Source organism: Apis mellifera, linkage group LG8 (genome assembly GCF_003254395.2).
Source record: "Apis mellifera strain DH4 linkage group LG8, Amel_HAv3.1, whole genome shotgun sequence".
Lineage (NCBI taxonomy): Eukaryota > Metazoa > Arthropoda > Insecta > Hymenoptera > Apidae > Apis > Apis mellifera.
Window position 1 is genome coordinate 9270256 of NC_037645.1, and position 21485 is coordinate 9291740.

At 28.3% G+C, this 21485-nt stretch overlaps 1 protein-coding gene across 1 annotated transcript in view; it reads right to left on the reverse strand.

Moving 5' to 3' along the window:
• LOC413568 (probable G-protein coupled receptor 158) overlaps positions 1 to 21485 on the reverse strand; it is a 168449-nt gene that overhangs the window by 108650 nt on the left and 38314 nt on the right. Inside the window, exon 2 of the mRNA XM_016913572.2 lies at positions 8827 to 9010. Coding sequence (XP_016769061.2) covers positions 8827 to 9010 — 184 coding nt within the window. The remainder of the gene's footprint in view (positions 1 to 8826; positions 9011 to 21485) is intronic.

Consider the following 21485-nt stretch of genomic DNA (forward strand, 5'->3'; position numbering starts at 1 on the left):
ATATGTTCCATTTTAAACGAGGAGAGATTTTGCAGTTTAAATTCTATTTTTTATTTTATAGATAAAATAAATTAATACTTTAATATATATAGTGTTTCTTTACTTGCGTGTACTTATAATTGATCTTACTCGTGATGATTGAAAATAAGAAAGATTATGAAGCTGGGGAATCGAAGCTGATGATTCGTAATTAAAATCAAGCTGCTCGAAAGAAATGACTTACAAAAGTACACTGATGACGTTTGATATTACGAGATTAACGTTTGTAACGCGAATCGGTTTCAGGAATAGACAGATTCGACTTTGATGAGTCTATTCTTTCGTATCGTATTCTGTATCAATCTGAAATGCGAATATCATACGAATATTCGGGATAGAGGCTGTCAATCGATTTTAGATGAAAGCAACGCTGGTTTGCTAGGAACAATGATCGTTCAAATAACCATCGAATAATATAGAAATGTATCTTCGACATTTGACATTGAATTTTCACAAAATTCCTTTATCTTCACTTTTACATTACGTTGAAAAAAATTTTTCCATAAGCCAACTTTCCAATTGTAACTCGCTTTAAAAGTTCGACTCGATAAAAATCGAATTAAGAAGGTTATTAATACACGGAATCCTCTAAGCTTCGCGTTATTAAAAATCTAAAAACGTAAATTTAATCCGATTAATCCATAATTTAGTTGATAAAATATTCGACCATTATCAACCTTTAACCCCATACTTCGAAAACTGCGTTCAATTTTTTTTTTTTAATAAATGAATGAAAGATCAGTCGTAATTCATCTTTGAAAAAAATCTTTGTGCGAATGTTAATAAAATTCGAAGATTTTAATGTTTACATATATTTTTCTATTTCTTTTAAACTCATTTCATACCAAAATAATTAATGTCCAATTGAAGTAACTTGATCTAATGACACGATGATTTATCAGCAAAAAAAAATTATTATCAAATTATTATCACATCGTATATGTCGATAATTGTTTTATAACCGTTCGTTCCGAGAATCAAACGTAAACAAAACAAAAAAAAGGAAGAAAAATCTGAACATAAATTTAATCCAATTAATCCATCGTTCATCGATAAAAGATCATTGAATCGTTATCTTAAAAATTCTTTATAAATGAACGAACGAGATTATAGTTTATCTTTGAGAAAAAATGATATTCAGAATGATGATGAAAAAAAAAAAGAAGAAGAAAGAAAAATCTGAATATAAATTTAATCCATTCACTGATAAAAGATCATTGAATCGTTATCTTAAAAATTCTTTATAAATGAATTTTCTTCGATGATGAATTCAATTTTTTTTATAAATGAACCAACGAGATTATAGTTTATCTTTGAGAGAAAATGATATTCAGAATGATGATGAAAAAAAAAAAAAAAAAAGAAGAAAAATCTGAATATAAATTTAATTCAATTAACATCATCGATAAAAGATCACTGAATCGTTATCTTAAAAATTCTTTATAAATGAATTCTTCTTTTTTTCTTCAATGATGAATTCAATTTTTTTTAAATAAATAAACGAACGAGATTATAGTTTATCTTTGAGAGAAAATGATGGCGAAAATAAAGAATCATCGAAAAATAAGACACAATTTAACGATAATAACTTGACTTGATTAATTAAAAATTCGATCGATATTACATTTTTCTTTTTTTTTTTTTTTTTCTAAATTCGATGTCGATCGAAAATAATTCAATCGGAATTTCGGCTCCAATCGAAAATAACTTGATCTAATCGTTGATTTACGAAGAAATTTTTATCATCGACAGTTCTTTTTTTTTTTTTTTTCGTCACCAGAGAACGAAAAAATATAAAATATTTGATTTATTTAATTGTTTACATACGAATCAATTTAAGAGTTATGATTCAGTTGTTTTTCATCATCATTTATTCTCACGTTCCCTTTTTATCTCTCAATATTTTTCCGCGCCTACATTCCTTTTTTTTTTTTTTTTTATTTCTAGTTTTCGCATTTTTCTTCTCCTTTTTTTATCTTTTTATCTTTTTTTTATTTATTTATTTATTTTTTTCCACACTTCCAGGTTACACTTTCCCTAAGTTTATGACGCGGAGAGAATATTTTTAAAAATTTATACACAGCTCCGTTTCATTTATTGGGAAAAAAAAACTTTTTCGAAAACTGAATTGATATTCGTTTCACGGTTGTAAACCACACCTGTCACACCTGCGCTATTTATTTCAATTAACTAAAATCTAAATGCATTACGAATTTATACAGACAGATGAACAAATAAAATTATAAAGTTAAAATTATATATTCAAATTGATATATATATTGCTATAAAATTAGAAATTTCGCGAAGAAATTTACTCGAGAATGAAACAAAAAAAGGAAAGAAAAATATCGGAATGGTAAAAAATCGTGTATTTTTTTCTTATTAAATTTTTATCTTTTTATTAAAAAAAAGAAGAAGAAGATCGATCCCCAATTTTATTCGATAAATAATTAAATTCGATTTATTTAATAAGTGGGGAGGGGGGAAAGAATAAAAACAAAACGAAAATCGAGTCGAAGATTTGGTAGTTGTAGAAAATTCGTAGAGTATAAGCGCACTCGAGCGAGTGCGAGATTATTTATATTCCGATAGGATGGAAATTCCGATAAAACTGTCGAATAGCCGGCGCAGACGTGATGAAATATGAAAATATTGCCCGTTTTTCATAACTCCAAGTGACTGCATCCGTCCCATATATATATATATATATATATATATATATATATATATATATATATATATAAATGAATGAATTCGTTCCATGGTATAACAAGTATACAGGTGTGTGTATATATATATATATTTTGGATTATTATTTCGTGAAGCACCTCTGGTAATTTATCTACCATTAAAAATTTTAATAAGGTGAAAAAATCGTTTTTATAGAAAACGATGAAAATGTGAATTACAATGCAAATGTGGACGAGATATTGGCCAATATATTGGACAGAACTAGGATAGAAAGGATCATTCACTGAAGTGATGATAAAAGAGTGATAAAAATCTGAAGAGTTGACAAATTCACTTTCTCTGAGATGCCAAGTTAATAGAGGAAGGATAAACAATATTCTTTTTAAACTGTTTGCAGATCTATATGTTCTTTATACTTTATACTATACGTAAAACATATACTGATTTTTATTGTTTAATTTAAGATTTGAATTTGCCGCCATTTTTGCATCAAGTTGTTGGCAACCCTGAAAAAGACGGACTGAGAGTTTAGGGTTAGTAAAAATGGAGCGTTATACATATTATACAGTAACGTGTTTTCATTATTGAACAATATTTTAAAAATTCTCTTTTATATTTAATTCAAATCTTGCATTAATTTTGGGACACCCTTTATATGTATATGGTTTCAGAGAGTTTTTAGAGAGTACAAAAATGCATAAAAATTTATCAAGTAAGGAGTGAAAATATATATTAATATATCGTCTATATAGAATAGATGGAAAATTTAAGGGATGATTAAAGATGCAAAAGTAAAATAAAAAAAAACTAAGTTACATTGAGGAATTTAAATTTTGCGAAATATATAGATCGAATTATTTCTATTTTGAATATATTTTTATCTATTTATGTATTTATTACATTCGTTACTTGCTCTTTTAAAATAATGTTTACAAAAAGTATATATTAACGTTAGACAAATTATTTCTTTTGTTTACAATAACCGGATAAGATAATATCGGAGAAAGGAAAAAGAAACGTGAAAAAAAATCAGATAACAGTTTACGCGATAATCTTTATCTTGTGTGTGTGTGTGTGTGTGTGTGTGTGTGTGTGTGTGTCCAATTATTATCTTATAATGTAATATTAATTTCGAGGAAATCATCTCGAATAATACATAAACAAGGAAGAAATCTATCCAAATATAACGATATATATATATATATATTTATAAAAGAACGAGAGAGAGAATCTTCCATTTCCATTAGTATTGCATAAAAATTTCAATTAAACCTCACAAATATCCAATCCAATAACAATATATAACTAGAGATATTAAGTCCATTTTATACGATATATATATGCATTACGATATATCTCTTTCCATTTCGATTATGCGAATCATTTCCTGCCGTGTACAGGAAAGGGTCGAGGAAGCAATTTGAAATTTTCGATTGATGAATAATATGTGGATAATACGCGCGTATATCGTTCAAACATTCGCTATGAAATAGATCAACGATAAATCCCTTCGAATAATAATAAAATTGTGACGGATATTCCGAGAATCGATGAATTCGGTAAAATGACGAATATCCCTGCGACGATATATCTTTCCACGATAATTTATAATTGGTTGTAATAATCGTGATCAAGATTGCAACACTCGAATCGATTCAGTTCAATTGGGGTTTTATCGCGGAATACATGTCCTTCTTACTCGATACGAGATATCAACCAGTGATACGATACGCCTCTTATGATTTAGAGATTAATCGAGTTTGTTATTTAGTAGCACTCCTAGGTAGTTTCTTTTATCGGATTTTTTTTTTAATATATCGTTAACGTCATTCGAGGAATTATGTATTATTTATAAAAGAACGAGATAAATAAATATTTTAATGTTACATTGTTATTGCGACAAAGATTTTATTTAAGTCAGCTACTGGATATCGAAATAAATATTTTAACCGATCGTCGGTAACAAAATGTTACTATATAATATACGCTTCGATGTATATATTTCTAACCTTTAAAGATTTTCGTTACTAAATTTAGTCGGTTACTGAATATCGAAATAAATATTTTAACCGATGATTGGTAACAAAATGTTACTATATAATATACGCTTTGATATATTTGTAACCTCTAAGAATTTTTATTACTAAATTTAGTCAATTATTGAATATCGAAATAAATATTTTAATCGATGGTTGGTAACAAAATGTTACTATATAATATACGCTTTGATATATTTGTAACCTCTAAGAATTTTTATTACTAAATTTAGTCAGCTACTGAATATCGAAATAAATATTTTAACCGATGATTGGTAACAAAATGTTACTATATAATATACGCTTTGATATATTTGTAACCTCTAAGAATTTTTATTACTAAATTTAGTCAATTATTGAATATCGAAATAAATATTTTAATCGATGGTTGGTAACAAAATGTTACTATATAATATACGCTTTGATATATTTGTAACCTCTAAGAATTTTTATTACTAAATTTAGTCAGCTACTGAATATCGAAATAAATATTTTAATCGATGGTTGGTAACAAAATGTTACTATATAATATACGCTTTGATATATTTGTAACCTCTAAGAATTTTTATTACTAAATTTAGTCAGTTACTGAATATCGAAATAAATATTTTAACCGATGGTTGATAATAAAATATATTACTATATAATATACGCTTTGATATATCTGTAACCTCTAAGAGTTTTTATTACTAAATTTAGTCAGCTATTGAATATCGAAATAAATATTTTAACCGATGGCTAGTAACAAAATATTACTATATAATATACGCTTTGATATATTTCTATCGTTTGAAGGTTTTTTTTAGTAAATTTAGTTTTTTTACTCCTAGATTTTAATACAACTGTATTATTAATATTACTAATGAGCTATATATCTGCTTATAATATTTTATTTCCAATACTTTATATATTATAATATTTATTCGCTTATTATTATTGAAAATTAATTCACCCGTTAAACATCTATTATAACATACACATTTTATACATCTTTTTTTAATTTTACTTTTCCAACGAGTTTCATCCCGTTCATTTTTTCGCATTAAATTTCCACGCGGTTTCATGAAAGAATGAACGAACATTTCGAAACGGCAACAACCGTAAACTTTAAATAATTGCCAATCCATGAAAAAAAAAAACAATATTTAAATGAGTCGGTCAACTATCAATTTTCCTATCAATTTTTATCCAACCTAGGGAAAAAAAAGGAACACGACACAAAATGCACGAAACGAAATAGAAAAAAAAAAAGGAACGAGATAAAGAGAAATAAATATAAAAATATTCGCGCAATTATTTCGCGTATTTGATATCGTTATATAAAAAAAAGAAAAAAACGATTAAACTTCCGCGTTTAAATTTTTCGCGAAAAGATCGAGTTTATTAAATCGCTGCACAGGCATCGACTCGCGTGCCCTCGCGCAATAAACCAAAAACAATTGGCAGATTAGAATTCGCCAGATTCACGTGACCCTGTCGAGCTCATTGATTTCAAGATGGGATCAGGTAAATAATGGACTATTACTTTCACGCCTGACCACGCATAAACCATAAATTAGCCCGTACGATATGGAGGGGAGGGAGGAGGAGAGGCAGGAAATCGTTCTCAACTCCTTTCGTCACGGTTATCCTCCTCAAGGCGAAGATTATTTTTGGTGCGAGGATGATAATTGTTACATGATCAAAATTGAGCGGCTCTTTTCTTTCAGTGGTTGAAACGAATTGCGGATCGTTGAAGAGAAAATTGATTCTTTCGTTAGGGGCTTCTAAGATTATTTTTTGGCACAAAGATTTTTAATTTTTAATTTGATATAAAAATTGTACTTTTAAATAGGTAAAAATTTGTAATTAATATAATTAAATGAAAGAAATATATATATATATACAAAAATGAAAGAATCTTTATTATTTCTATCCGTTTTGAGAGTTAAAAGAGTTGTTTTTCGCTATCTAATCTAAGAGAAAATTGATTCTTTAACGGCTAAGATTGTTTTTTGGCATAAAGATTTTTAATTTTTAATTTGATATAAAAATTCAACGAAGCAATTTACTTTTAGATAGGTAAAAATTTGTAATTAATATAATTAAACGAAAGAAATATATATATATATATATATACAAAGATAAAAGAATCTTTATTATTTCTATCTGTTTTGAGAGTATATTTGAAAGTTAAAAAAGTTGTTTTTTGCTATCTAATCTAAGAGAAAATTGATTCTTTCGTTAGTGGCTAAGATTATTTTTTGGCACAAAGATTTTTAATTTTTAATTTGATATAGAAATTGAATTCAGCGAAACAATTGTACTTTTAGATAGGTTTGAAAGAAATTGTTGAAATTTGAAAGAAAAATTGTAATTAATATAATTAAACGAAATATATATATATATATATATATATACAAAAATAAAAGAATCTTTATTATTTCTATCCGTTTTGAGAGTTAAAAGAGTTGTTTTTCGCTATCTAATCTAAGAGAAAATTGATTCTTTCGTTAGAGGCTTCTAAGATTATTTTTTGGTACAAAGATTTTTAATTTTTAATTTGATATAGAAATTGTACTTTTCGATAATTAAAAATTTATAATTAATATAATTAAACGAAAGAAATATATATATATATACAAAAATGAAAGAATCTTTATTATTTCTATCCGTTTTGAGAGTTGTTTTTCGCTATTTAATCTAAGAGAAAATTAATTCTTTCGTTAGAGGCTTCTAAGATTATTTTTTGGTACAAAGATTTTTAATTTTTAATTTGATATAGAAATTGTACTTTTCGATAATTAAAAATTTATAATTAATATAATTAAACGAAAGAAATATATATATATATACAAAAATGAAAGAATCTTTATTATTTCTATTCGTTTTGAGAGTATATTTGAGAGTTAAAAGAGTTGTTTTTCGTTATCTAAAAAATTCGTATGGAACGCTGCTCCTCCTCTCTATGCATTGTTCAATAAAATGAAAATTTGAAAATTTTTCGATTGATCCGCACTCTTAGGGTATTAGAATTTAATTAAAAAAAAAAAAAAAAAAAAAGATATAATTCTAAAAATATTTTAATATTCTTCTTCTAATATTCTTTCTTTTCAATTACAAATAAACGTATTATCTTCGTACGAAATATATTAAGAAGAATTTATCCGAATATTTAGATGAACGGATCGAAAATGAGAAAGAAAAATATTTAAAAAAGTTGAAAAGATCTGGGGAGGGAAAAGATTTTTCAATATTTGTCTGATAAATACTTACAAAATTTTATCGTTTTACAATGAAAGAAATACGATTATTTAAATTATTTTAATTCCTATATACGATGAATTTCTTTCTTTTTTTTTTTTTTTTTTTTTGTAACAAACGTCTCTTTTCGATCTCGCGCCAAAATTCCTCGAAATGATAAAAATTTTTTTATATGTACGCAATCCTTTGGCAAATAACTGCTCGATATTTGAGAATCGAAGCCGAAAGATTAAATTTCTCTACGCGTCGTTATTCCGATTTGAAAAAAAAAAAAAAAAAAAAAAAGGAAGGAAGAAAAAGAGAAAAAAAACGGATCGAAAGGGGGCACCGCTATTTTTCACATTTCTGCAAAGTAAACAATTATTGCAAAAAGGATAAAAAAAATATTCTCGATGAAAATGAAAAGTATATTTAATAAAACGGTCAACGTTTTACGATTCGAGATTATCAATACGAATTGCTCGACGCAATTGTTGATAAATTATTTCTTATAAAAAAAAAAAAAAAAAAGTAAGAAAGAAGGAAAAAGAAGATACGTATACGCGCATAAGCCGCTTTTCAAACAATTTGAAAAGCTGGATCCGCGTTTATGAAAGCTTCGAACGAATATATTCTGGATTATTTTCCAAATATTCGGGGGGGAGAAAAAAAATAGTGATTTAACGGAGCGAAGACGAGCAAGAACGAAAGAATAATTCTCCCGTTTATTTGATCGAAAATCTCGAAAGAAATTAATTTTATCGACCGATTAAAAAAAAAAAATTTATCGAACGATATTGTTAAATAGTGAATAGTTGACAAAAATTTTGACACTCACTTGAAGAAGTAAGTATCGTTTACGTAGCCGAAGAAGGGGACGGTGTAGGTCAACATCCAAATATTTCCACCCCCGCAATCGTAGTAAGGCTTCGACCATCTCCCATCCTCGTATCTCACTGTCAATATCTCGTCCTCCTCCCGCTCCGTGTGCGTCGTTTCGTTCAACGTGTACGTGTGAAAACCTGCGAAAAAAAAACCTTGTCTTTACGAAATCAATTATGAAATTATATTAACTGCAATAATTATTTTTAAACGCTTCTCTCATTAACTTCTGTTAAAACTGAATCAATTACAGTCATCTATTCAACTATCAGAATATCATTATTATTATTCTTCTATTATTTCTATTATTCTAGGTTAGGATACCTTTTCAACGTGTACGTGTGAAAACCTTGTACGAAATAAATTATTAAAACTATATTAACTACAATATTTATTTTTAAACGCTTCTTTCATTAACTTCTGTTAAAACTGAATCAATTACAGTCATCTATTCAACTATCAGAATATCATTATTATTATTCTTCTATTATTTCTATTATTCTAAGTTAGGATAGCTTTTCAACGTGTACGTGTGAAAACCTGCGAAAAAACCCTTGTAAGAAATCAATTAAAAAACTATATTAACTACAATAATTATTTTTAAACGCTTCTCTCATTAACTTCTATTAAAACTGAATCGATTAACGGATTATAGTCATCTATTTAACTATCAGAATATCACGCGATTACATGCGTGGATAATATTTCTATTATTCTAGGTTAGGATACCTTTTCAACGTGTACGTGTGAAAACTTTGTACGAAATCAATTATTAAAACTACAATAATTATTTTTAAACGCTTCTCTCATCAACTTCTATTAAAACTGACACGCGATAATGTATGGATAATATTTCTATTATTCTAGGTTAGGATATTTTTTCAACGTGTACGTATGAAAACTTTGTACGAAATCAATTATTAAAACTATATTAACTACAATAATTATTTTTAACTATAATAATTTTTATAATAATTATTTTTTCTCTCATCAATTTCTATTAAAACTGAATCGATTAACCAATTACAATCATCTATTCAATTCTATCCGAATTGAATATCACTGCGATTACATGCGCAGATAATATTTCTATAATTCTATCTCTCTTATTAAAACTATATTAACTATAATAATTATTTTTAACTATAATAATTTTTTCTCTCATCAATTTTTGTTAAAACTGAATCGATTAACCAATTACAGTCATTTATTCAACTACCAGAATATCACGCGATTACATGCATGGATAATATTTCTATTATTCTAGGTTAGAATACCTTTTCAACGTGTACGTGTAAAAATCTTGTACGAAATCAATTATTAAAACTATATTAACTACAATAATTATTTTTAAACGCTTCTCTCATTAACTTCTGTTAAAACTGAATCAATTAACCAATTACAGTCATATATTGAACTACCAGAATATCACGCGATTACATACGTGGATAATAATATTTCTATTATTCTAGGTTAGGATACCTTTTCAACGTGTACGTGTGAAAACCTTCCAAAAAACTTGTACGAAATCAATTATAAAATATATTAACTATATTAACAATAATTATTTTTAAATCGATTAGCCAATTACAGTCATCTATTCTAGGTTAGGATATCTTTTCAACGTGTACGTGTGAAAATCTTGTACGAAATCAATTATTAAAACTATATTAACTAATAATAATTATTTTTAAACGCTTCTCTCATTAACTTCTATTAAAACTGAATCGATTAACGGATTATAGTCATCTATTTAACTATCAGAATATCACGCGATTACATGCGTGGATAATATTTCTATTATTCTAGGTTAGGATACCTTTTCAACGTGTACGTGTGAAAACTTTGTACGAAATCAATTATTAAAACTATATTAACTACAATAATTATTTTTAAATGCTTCTCTCGTCAACTTCTGTTAAAACTGAATCGATTAGCCAATTACAGTCATCTATTCAACTACCAGAATTGAATATCATCGCAATTACATGCGCGAATAATATTTCTATTATTCTAGGTTAGGATACCTTTTCAACATATACTATGAAAACCTTGTACGAAATCAATTATTAAAACTACAATAATTATTTTTAAACGCTTCTCTCATCAACTTCTATTAAAACTGACACGCGATAATGTATGGATAATATTTCTATTATTCTAGGTTAGGATATTTTTTCAACGTGTACGTATGAAAACTTTGTACGAAATCAATTATTAAAACTATATTAACTACAATAATTATTTTTAACTATAATAATTTTTATAATAATTATTTTTTCTCTCATCAATTTCTATTAAAACTGAATCGATTAACCAATTACAATCATCTATTCAATTCTATCCGAATTGAATATTACTGCGATTATATGCGCAGATAATATTTCTATAATTCTATCTCTCTTATTAAAACTATATTAACTACAATAATTATTTTTAACTATAATAATTATTTTTTCTCTCATCAATTTCTGTTAAAACTGAATCGATTAACCAATTACAGTCATCTATTCAATTACCAAAATATCACGTGATTACATGCGTGGATAATATTTCTATTATTCTAGGTTAGGATATCTTTTCAACGTGTACGTGTAAAAATCTTGTACGAAATCAATTATTAAAATTATATTAACTACAATAATTATTTTTAAACGCTTTTCTCATTAACTTCTGTTAAAACTGAATCAATTAACCAATTACAGTCATATATTGAACTACCAGAATATCACGCGATTACATACGTGGATAATAATATTTCTATTATTCTAGGTTAGGATACCTTTTCAACGTGTACGTGTGAAAACCTTCCAAAAAACTTGTACGAAATCAATTATAAAATATATTAACTATATTAACAATAATTATTTTTAAATCGATTAGCCAATTAGTCATCTATTCTAGGTTAGGATATCTTTTCAACGTGTACGTGTGAAAATCTTGTACGAAATCAATTATTAAAACTATATTAACTAATTATAATTATTTTTAAATACTTCTCTCATTAACTTCTGTTAAAACTATATTATATTACAGCCTGACATCGATTAACCAATTACAGTCATATGTGCAACTACCAGAGATATTCATATCACAGCGATTACATGCTTGGATAATATTTCTATTACTCTAGTATATATACTCTTGTCTTTACGAAATCAATTATGAAATTATATTAACTATATTAACTATATTAACCAATTAGTCATCTATTGAACTACCAGAATATCACGCGATTACATACGTGAATAATATTATTTCTATTATTCTAGGTTAGGATACCTTTTCAACGTGTACGTGTGAAAACCTTCCAAAAAACTTGTACGAAATCAATTATAAAACTAATTATAAAACTAATTATAAAATATTAACAACAATTATTTTTAAACGCTTCTCTCATCAACTTGTGTTAAAACTGAATCGATTAACCAATTACAATCACCTATTCAACTACCAAAGATATTCATATCACCTCGTAGATAATATTTCTATTACTCTAGGATAGCTTTTATCCGATTCATAATAGAATTGTGTTTTTTAACGGGTGGAACGTTGTACAGGGAAGATTATAGGCGGAGGAGGAAATCGAGATACACGTGGGGCGCAAACACAGTGTAAAGTATATAAAAACAGGGCGAAATTGGATGGGAAACGGATGCGAGTCCCTCGGGTTACGGGGGACACTATCTACTCTCGAGCCACTCTGTATGTTATTCGACAAGGAGGGAACGTATCGGGAATTTGTCTTGGAAAATTGCGTTCCGTACGAATAAAAATCCTCCAACGTGAATCGTTGGAAAAGATACTTCTTCCGTCCCATCCGTTCGAAACATTCTCGATCCTATCCTCCCGCGATCGTTATTTATTCCGCCACGTCCTCGTCCTCCATCATCGCCGCTTTATACTCGTCCCCACACAGGAATTTCCCGTTTAAATCTTGGAGGATACGCGCGATCCTCTCCAGAGAACAACCGCAGACGGGATGCGAGAACGTTCGAAAATATCATAGATAGATTTAAACAAGGAGGCGAAATTTTCTATCCTGCGCGATTTCCTGCGCGAAATAATTTTATATTCGATCGATAGATTCTTTCGGTGAATTATTTTTATTCCAAAATATTATTACGTTGAAATACGAAGAAAGACTATCTCTTCAAATGACAGCGATTCGATTCAAAGATCCAAAAAAACCATCTTTATTATTCAAGGGAAAATTTGAAAATATTACATTGCGAGGAAAGAGTATCTTTTCGCGTATAAGAGTGAAAAATTTGCAAAATATTACATTATTTGCAACGCAAGGAAAGAGTATCTTTTCGTTTCGTGTATGCGAGAGGATCGAGTGGATGTTTGAAATTTTATTCGTAGGGATTGAGATTCTTTCTGTGAATGATAGCGATTTGATTTGAGATCTGCTCTAAAGCGGCTTTTTATCGATGATTCCCTCGCCGGTGGAAGGAAGGAATAATAGGATGAATGGGGCATTCGAAGTGGAAATCATTTCATAGAAATTTAAGAAAGAGACTTTCTGTCGCGATGTCGTTTCCGTATGAAAGGATCCGATCGACCAGGAATTTTATTAAATCAACTATAACGATTGCGATCTGATTCAAAGTCTGCTCTATGCCGTCCTTTTATCGATTCTCTCTTTCGCGAGAGAAAGCAAAAAAATAATTCCAGATACGAACGTTTCCAGATATTCGAAAAAATATCATTTCGCCGAGAATTAAAGGAAGGATTTTTTTTTTGTGTCCGTTTCCTGAATACGACAAGATTCAATCAAATGGAATTTTATCGAATCAATTTTTATTAAATCGTTGAGTTTTTCTTTTTTTTTTTTTTCTGTAATGGTTTGATTTAAAATCTGTTCTAAAGTATTCTTCATTGATGATTTACAAGCTCGGTTATAATAAGAAAGTTTCAAGAGTTTCAAGATAATTAAACAAGAACGATTCATCATATTAAATAATCCAACCATACTTTGTGAATAATATATTCTTTTGAATTTATAATTTTAGGAAGAAATATAGTTGATGGTGGCATCATGTTATTATAGAATTTAAGATTTAACTTAAAACAATGAAACAACAAACTTTTAAGAATAGATAAGAGATAATTAAAAATAGATCTTTCTTTCATAAATGACACACAGATTTATCAATATGCGATATCTAAAAACAAATATTTGATATTTGTACAACAAGTGTTAATATGATAGTAATATTGTACTAATATTGATGCAGATTATAGATAAGATATGATGTAGATATAAGTACATAGATAACAATGTATATAAAGATATAATTCCATAGTTAATATATAATATAAATATACTTATATAGATAGTAAACATTAATTAATATACTATTATCAATATTTTATATATAACTATGATGTCTTCTATATATAACCGTGATCCATTTTATAACCAAGTTTTAAACTTTAAGAAATCTTGTCTAACGAGAATATATATTACAAATAATAATTTATAATGTTACAATAATGTATTATTTATATTAATCACAATATCCTAAGCATATTATAATTTCATTTCAAATTATTTCAAGAATTTTCAATATTTCAATATTCTAACAATGTTCAAAAAGAAATTTAGAATTGGTAAATAATAACCTCAATATTTTAACAAATCAAATTTTTTTAACAAATAAATAAATATTTCTTAAAGGATTCCTTTTCTAAATATCTATTTTGACATCTAACAATGCTCAAAGAGAAATTCATAGTTACCAAATATCATCTGAAAGGTTAAAAAAAGTCTCTTCAATAAAAATCAGCATAGAGCATCCTTGCATCCTTTATTCATCTCTGATATTCATAACTTGATAATATTCAATGAGAAATTATCGAATTATTCTGAAAGATTTGTAAAAAATAGAACGTACACCGTTCTTGAATCCATTTTTCCACCTTAAACATTCCCGATATTCTAACAATATTAAAAAAAGAAAGACTAAAGTCGCGTTATATTAATATTCATTATCGAGCACTTATTCTTCGAACCAAAGAACCAAATTACACCGAGAGTCCATAAGACATCTTTCTCCACTATCATAAAGCCAACTGACAGTAAATTGTTACTCAATAAAAGTTAAAGTCGACGAAGAAGCAAGAGAGGCCAAGTTACATCCTTGCTCGCGAAGAGAAACGAGGGCGCAGGAGTCGGGCGGATATAGGGAAGCTGCAATAAAGCGCAGTGATCATAGTTAGCCCATAGGAGTGGGGAACGAGGATAGGTTAGGATGTGAAGTTATCGGCGGAGTAAAACGGGCCGAACGAATGGAGACAGTTCCGTCGATGTACCGGTGCAAATAACGTTTCTCGCATTCCCGGATATGGGGTGAATCCGATAAAGCCGGGGCAATTTCTTCTGGGACGGAAGCCCACGGCAAATAAGAACGTTATCGGGTGGACAGAGGAGGAAACGAAAGCGGCTAAGGAAACAACGGCCTCGGCCAACCTTATTTCCGTCATCCACCCTTCGTTTCCTTTTTTGATCACCTCTTACGACTTTCCCTTTTCTTTTTTTTTTTTTCTTTTCCTTATCGACGTCAATCACGATCGCATTTAATAATTGCTGGTTCGGAGCAAGATGTAATTATTCGCTTCCGGATCATTTTTAATTTTTTGTTTGAGATATTTTATTACTTTTTTTTGGAGATAATTATTTACTTATTTCTGGATAATTTTAAGAAAAATTTGAAACAAATTCTTTTTCGTTGAATTGTGACTCTTAATATCGTCGTAAAAATAATATTATTCTTAATATTTATATCATATTAACGTAACATATAAATATTTATATACATCACGTATTACGGTATAAATATTTCGTGAGAAGGAACTGGCGCATTATTTTCTATCGGAATATTCCTATACGAGTTATTATCCTCCGAGCGAAAAGGAAAAACGAGCACGACGAGCCGTCCCATTGTTTCCCATCTCGGAGAAATCCGAGAGATAGCTCAGAACTGTTAATTAATTCCTTCGTCGAAAATATCTAGCTCGTTTTATAACATTTGTTGATATTTCTTCTTGTTGGAAAATATCGTACGTATCTTACCTCATAATTAACCAATGAAGCAGCGAAAGAAGCAAAGCCTTCTTTACATCGAAACGTTCGGGCGAAATAAACAAGTAACTCCGTTCCGAAAACATCTCGCGCCACGTGTTATTTCGTTTTTTAGATCGAGAAAAATCCAAATCGATCGAAGACACGTATTTAACGAAACAAAAATTGGGTCAACGTTAACGTAACTCTAAACACGCGGGTATCCCGATGAAAAACTTTATACGGCAATTCGATACGAACCAGTCATAAAGCATATAGTATATCCAGATGCTGCGGCTTGTCGTTAAATTGCAAATTTTCGAGAACGCCAAAATACCTTGGGAGCGTTAAAACGGAACTATAACCATTGAAAATATACGTTGACCTAAAAATTCCTCTAGGGATACACAACAGAGAGCGCCACGGTATAACATTGTACGGAGAGAGAGTTGCATCTCTTCGAGACGCAAATTACTAACGATTTCAACATATTCATAACGGCACAGTACGGTATAGCGTGTATAATGTATAAGACTAAGAAAACCGTGTTAATGTTGTTTCTACATTGAATTATTAATTTCAAACATGGCATGGCATCGTAACGTAACTTGGCAAGATTTACCAATTAACCTTATCGTCCTTGTATATATAATTTCTGTGCCTTCAGCATAATTGTTTGACCATATAATACGTGAGAAATAATGGAATGTGATTGTGCGTTAGATATATTAAGCTGATTTAAGATTGAGGTTAAGTTATCATACTTTGTACGACTTTTAATAATTTATTCGATAAATATAGTTATGTTAAATAGAAAAATTCTTAGATTTTAAGATTATTCGAGATCTTTAATCATTAATTATATAAAAGAAATTGTTGTCAATAAACAAATAATTTTTCTTTATTCCTTCCAGCTTCCATACCGTGATATTACATACTAGTGAGAAAAAGTTCTCCAAGTTACGTGATACTAACCTCATTTAAAAATAGATTGGTTGACTACTAGAATACTTGATAACTCGTAATCAATTCGATTGTTCGTACGTGCTACAGATTGAAGGTTTTACTCGATTAAGATATATATTTCTATGGAACATAATCTAATCTTATTCGATCAATCACTTGGATATTTTTATACTTAAATTTTTCTTAATGGTAAAAGAAAATCTTGAATTGAATTTTTTCACAGCTACAATTTTTTGTACCAATAAAATCGTATTACCTTTTTTTTTTTTTTTTTAACTTCTCGAAGTTCGAAAATGGTCGAGGAAAAGCAAAAAAATCGTACCAACGACCCACAATTTATAATACACACTAACACTTCGAATATCGAATATTGATTCTGATTCTTTCCTTCTTCGCCAAGATTCGATTCCGAGGATCTTTTTTTAATTGGAAAAAAGTCTTTTTAAAGTTTGCAAATAGAAACTTTTACGCTGAATTCGGCACGGGTCGATTGTAAACGCGAAAATGAAACGAAGTTATCGAACAACTTTCCAATCGAATATTTAGTAATAATACAAAAGATTTCCAAGTGGAGGTAAAGTGGATTTTGTTTATACAGGTTCTTAACGGTGTTTCGATCATTTCATCATCACCAATACTCTTTCGTATTGTTTGAAATGTAAACAAACGTTTATAGAATCGTTAATAAAATCGTATAAATAAAATGTACCAGAATTTAAAATCTCAAGTGTACTCTATATACACATTTATATATATTAAATAATTATATTTTATAACTCTGACACTTGTAACACGAGATAAGATAGGAATGAAATATTACAATCTATTTCGTTATCTAACTATTTAATGCAAATCAATCCTATCAGTTCAAATAATAATTCACCGATAACCAAATCCGTGTGATAAATCTTCTACAAATATAGAACCACAACTTTTAACTCTCATCCTCAAATTATTGAATCATTGAACAATTGTCCAAAATCTTTGCAAACAACGCTTTAATATCTATTTAAAAAAAAGGAAAAAAATAGAAAAGAAAAAATTCTTTGAATAACTTCAAATACATAATATAACCTATAATATATAACTTCTACAAATAGTAAAATTCTACAAATATAATAGAACCACAACTCTTAACTCTTATTCTCAAATTGTTGAATCGTCCAATTGTTCAAAATCTTTAATATCTATTTAAAAAAAAGAAAAAAAGTAGGAAAGAGAAAATTCTTCGAATAACTTCAAATATATAAATATAAAATATAAAATAAATATAACCTATAATATATAATTTCAATATAACTTCTATAAATATAATAGATATAAATAGAACCACAACTCTTAACTCTCATCACTTCAAATTGTTGAATCATTGAACGATTGTCCAAAATCTTTGCAAACAACGCTTTAACATCTATTAAAAAAAAAAAAAGAAAAAAAATAGAAAAGAGAAAATTCTTCGAATAACTTCCAATATATAATATAACCTATAATATATAACTTCTACAAATATATAATAGAACCATAACCCTTAACTCTCATCCTCAAATTGTTGAATCGTCCAATTGTCCAAAATCTTTGCAAACAACGTTTTAATATCTATTTAAAAAAAAGAAAAAAAATAGGAAAGAGAAAATTCTTCAAATAACTTCAAATATATATAATATAACCTATAATATATATAATAATAATATATAACTTAGTTATATATTATTATTAAAGTTATATATATAATAATATATAATTTTAATATAACTTCTACAAATATATAATAGAACCACAACTCTTAATGCTTTAATATCTATTTAAAAAAAAAAGAAAAAAAATAGAAAAGAGAAAATTCTTCAAATAACTTCAAATATACAATATAACCTATAATATATAACTTCAATATATATGATAGAACCACAACTCTTAACTCTCATCCTCAAATTGTTGAATCGTCCAATTGTCAAAAATTTTTGCAAACAACGTTTTAATATCTATTAAAAAAAAAAAGAAAAATAGAAAAGAGAAAATTCTTCGAATAACTTCAAATATATAATATAACCTATAATATATAACTTCTACAAATATATAATAGAACCACAACTCTCATCCTCAAATTGTTGAATCATTGAACGATTGTCCAAAATCTTTGCAAAGAAGATTCCCAATGCTTTAACATCTATTAAAAAAAAATAGAAAAGAGAAAATTCTTCAAATAACTTCAAATATACAATATATAACTTCAATATAACTTCTACAAATATATAATAGACAACTCTTAAGTCTCATCCTCAAATTGTTAAATCGTCCAAAATCTTTGCAAACAACGCTTTAATATCTATTAAAGAAAAGAGAAAATTCTTCGAATAACTCGGAATAACTTCGTAAAAAAACGCGCTGACCGAGACGAGATCACTTTTCTTTTCTTTCTTTCTTTCTTTCTTTTTTTCTTTCCTTCCTTTTCTTCCCCGACCGACGAATAATATCCATTCCGGTCCGAGTCGAGTTACGGTAGGAATTCCGTCCGAGCTAAGGGGATTTTCTTATCCACACACGTGGATCACTATTATCGCAAGGGAAAATGTGGTTCATTGCGAGCACATTGCCGGGGTATCCGCAAACGTTCTCGGCATATTGGTTTGAAATCTGGATATATCGTCAGACGACCACGTCACTCGCGGCCGATAACGAAACGATATTAGCACAAGCGTGTATCCAGCTTAAGCAGGATTTGTCCCTTCCTCCTCCCCCCTCCCCCTCCTCCTCCTCCTCTCGTCGATCGAGGGGAATGCGCCCCTCATTTTGCAACGATCGGCCAGCTCTCATTACCAAATACCGTGTGTGTGTTGGACCATCGCGCGTAATGTGAATTAATTAAAAGGGAGGGTGGGGAGATCCAAGCTGCCTTCGTCGTCGAATTCCGTCGAATCCGTGGCTTGCTCGAAACGTGGGCTCAAGAAACACGGTGAAACGAAAGTATTCGACGAATTTAAAGCTTTTAATTTTTTCTTTTTTTTTTTTTTTTTGAGTGCTATATTCTTGCATCCCCTTTTAATCTCCTTGTGTTGTTGTCCCCGTATTTTATGAATTGTTTTGTGGATTATATCACAGATTATCGAGCTCTCGTTGATCGTTGTCCCCATGTTATATTGTTTTGTGGATTATATCACAAATTATCGAGCTCTCGTTGATTTGGATTTATATATAATAAAGAATTGATATAATAATAATAATAATAATATAGAATAATAAAGAAATTGAAGGAGGAAATTTGATGACAGGATAAAGGATCGTTTCTTCTCGTATTTATACATTTATCTTTCAGCGATTTAAATATATTTAAATCGTGTTCTAAAGTATTTTTAATTCTTGGGATTTGCTTGTGGAAAAGTGTATAATTTAATTGTATAATGAAAATAGTAATATTTGGATCTCTGTGTGACGAATATATTTTTATCTTTTTGTCATTTATCTGATAAATTCAATTTCGATACGGTTTTGGATCATTTTGAAATTTGGAAAATACGTGGGATAGCATTTTTAAAAAGACAAATAGATACAAAATACAAATTGAAGTATGTATAAATTCGGTTTATTTGGAGAACAGAATGAAAGTAGTGATATTTGGATCTCTGCGTATCGAATCCATTTTTATCTTTTATCATCTCAAGCCTTTGATAAATTCAATTTCGATACGATTTTGGATCATTTTAAAATTTGGAAAATACGTGGGATGCTATTTTTGAAAAGACAAATAGATACAAAGTACGAATTGAAGTATCTATATATAACATGAAATTTAGTTTATTTGGAGAACAGAATCGGATTGGATTATTAATCAGTTTCGAAAATCTTTATTCTTGGTGACAGACATTTATCAAGCTCGAGAAAAATATTTTTGATGACGTCGATTTCGTATAATTTTGGAAAAGAGTTTATATTCTTAGTATTTTGGAGATATCGACTATATATTGATAGAAATATTAATAAAAAGATTTTGATTTAATTTTCCAATATCAATAATCCAATACGATATTCGTCTACTCAAATTAGATGGAACCTTTTTAAGTAAAGATCGATTAACTTGAGCTACGACGTCAGGAAATAATCTAAATATTTCAAGAAACGTAACAAAGTGGCGGATTCCATAAAACAAGTCTGGCCATGAATTGATTCACCACCGATCAATATCAAATTGGCATTGGTATATAAAAAAATTCATCTACTAAAAATTTGCAGTCTGAAAAATAAGTGGAATCTTTTAATGAACAAAGAAATAAATTAAATATTAATTTCAAAAAACGTAACAGAATAATAATAACAGAATGGATCATTCAGATATCATCCTCAAATTCATTTAGTAAAAATTTACCTAAAAAATAAATGTAAAGAAAAATTAATTAACTATAATCTATATATTCATGTAACATGAAGAAATAGGCTAAATATTAATTTTAAGAATTTTCTATGAGACAAGCTATGAATCGTTCAGATATCCTCAACTTCATGTACTAAAAATTTGCAGTCTGAAAAATAAATGGAATCTTTTAATGAACAAAGAAATAAATTAAATATTAATTTCAAAAAACGTAACA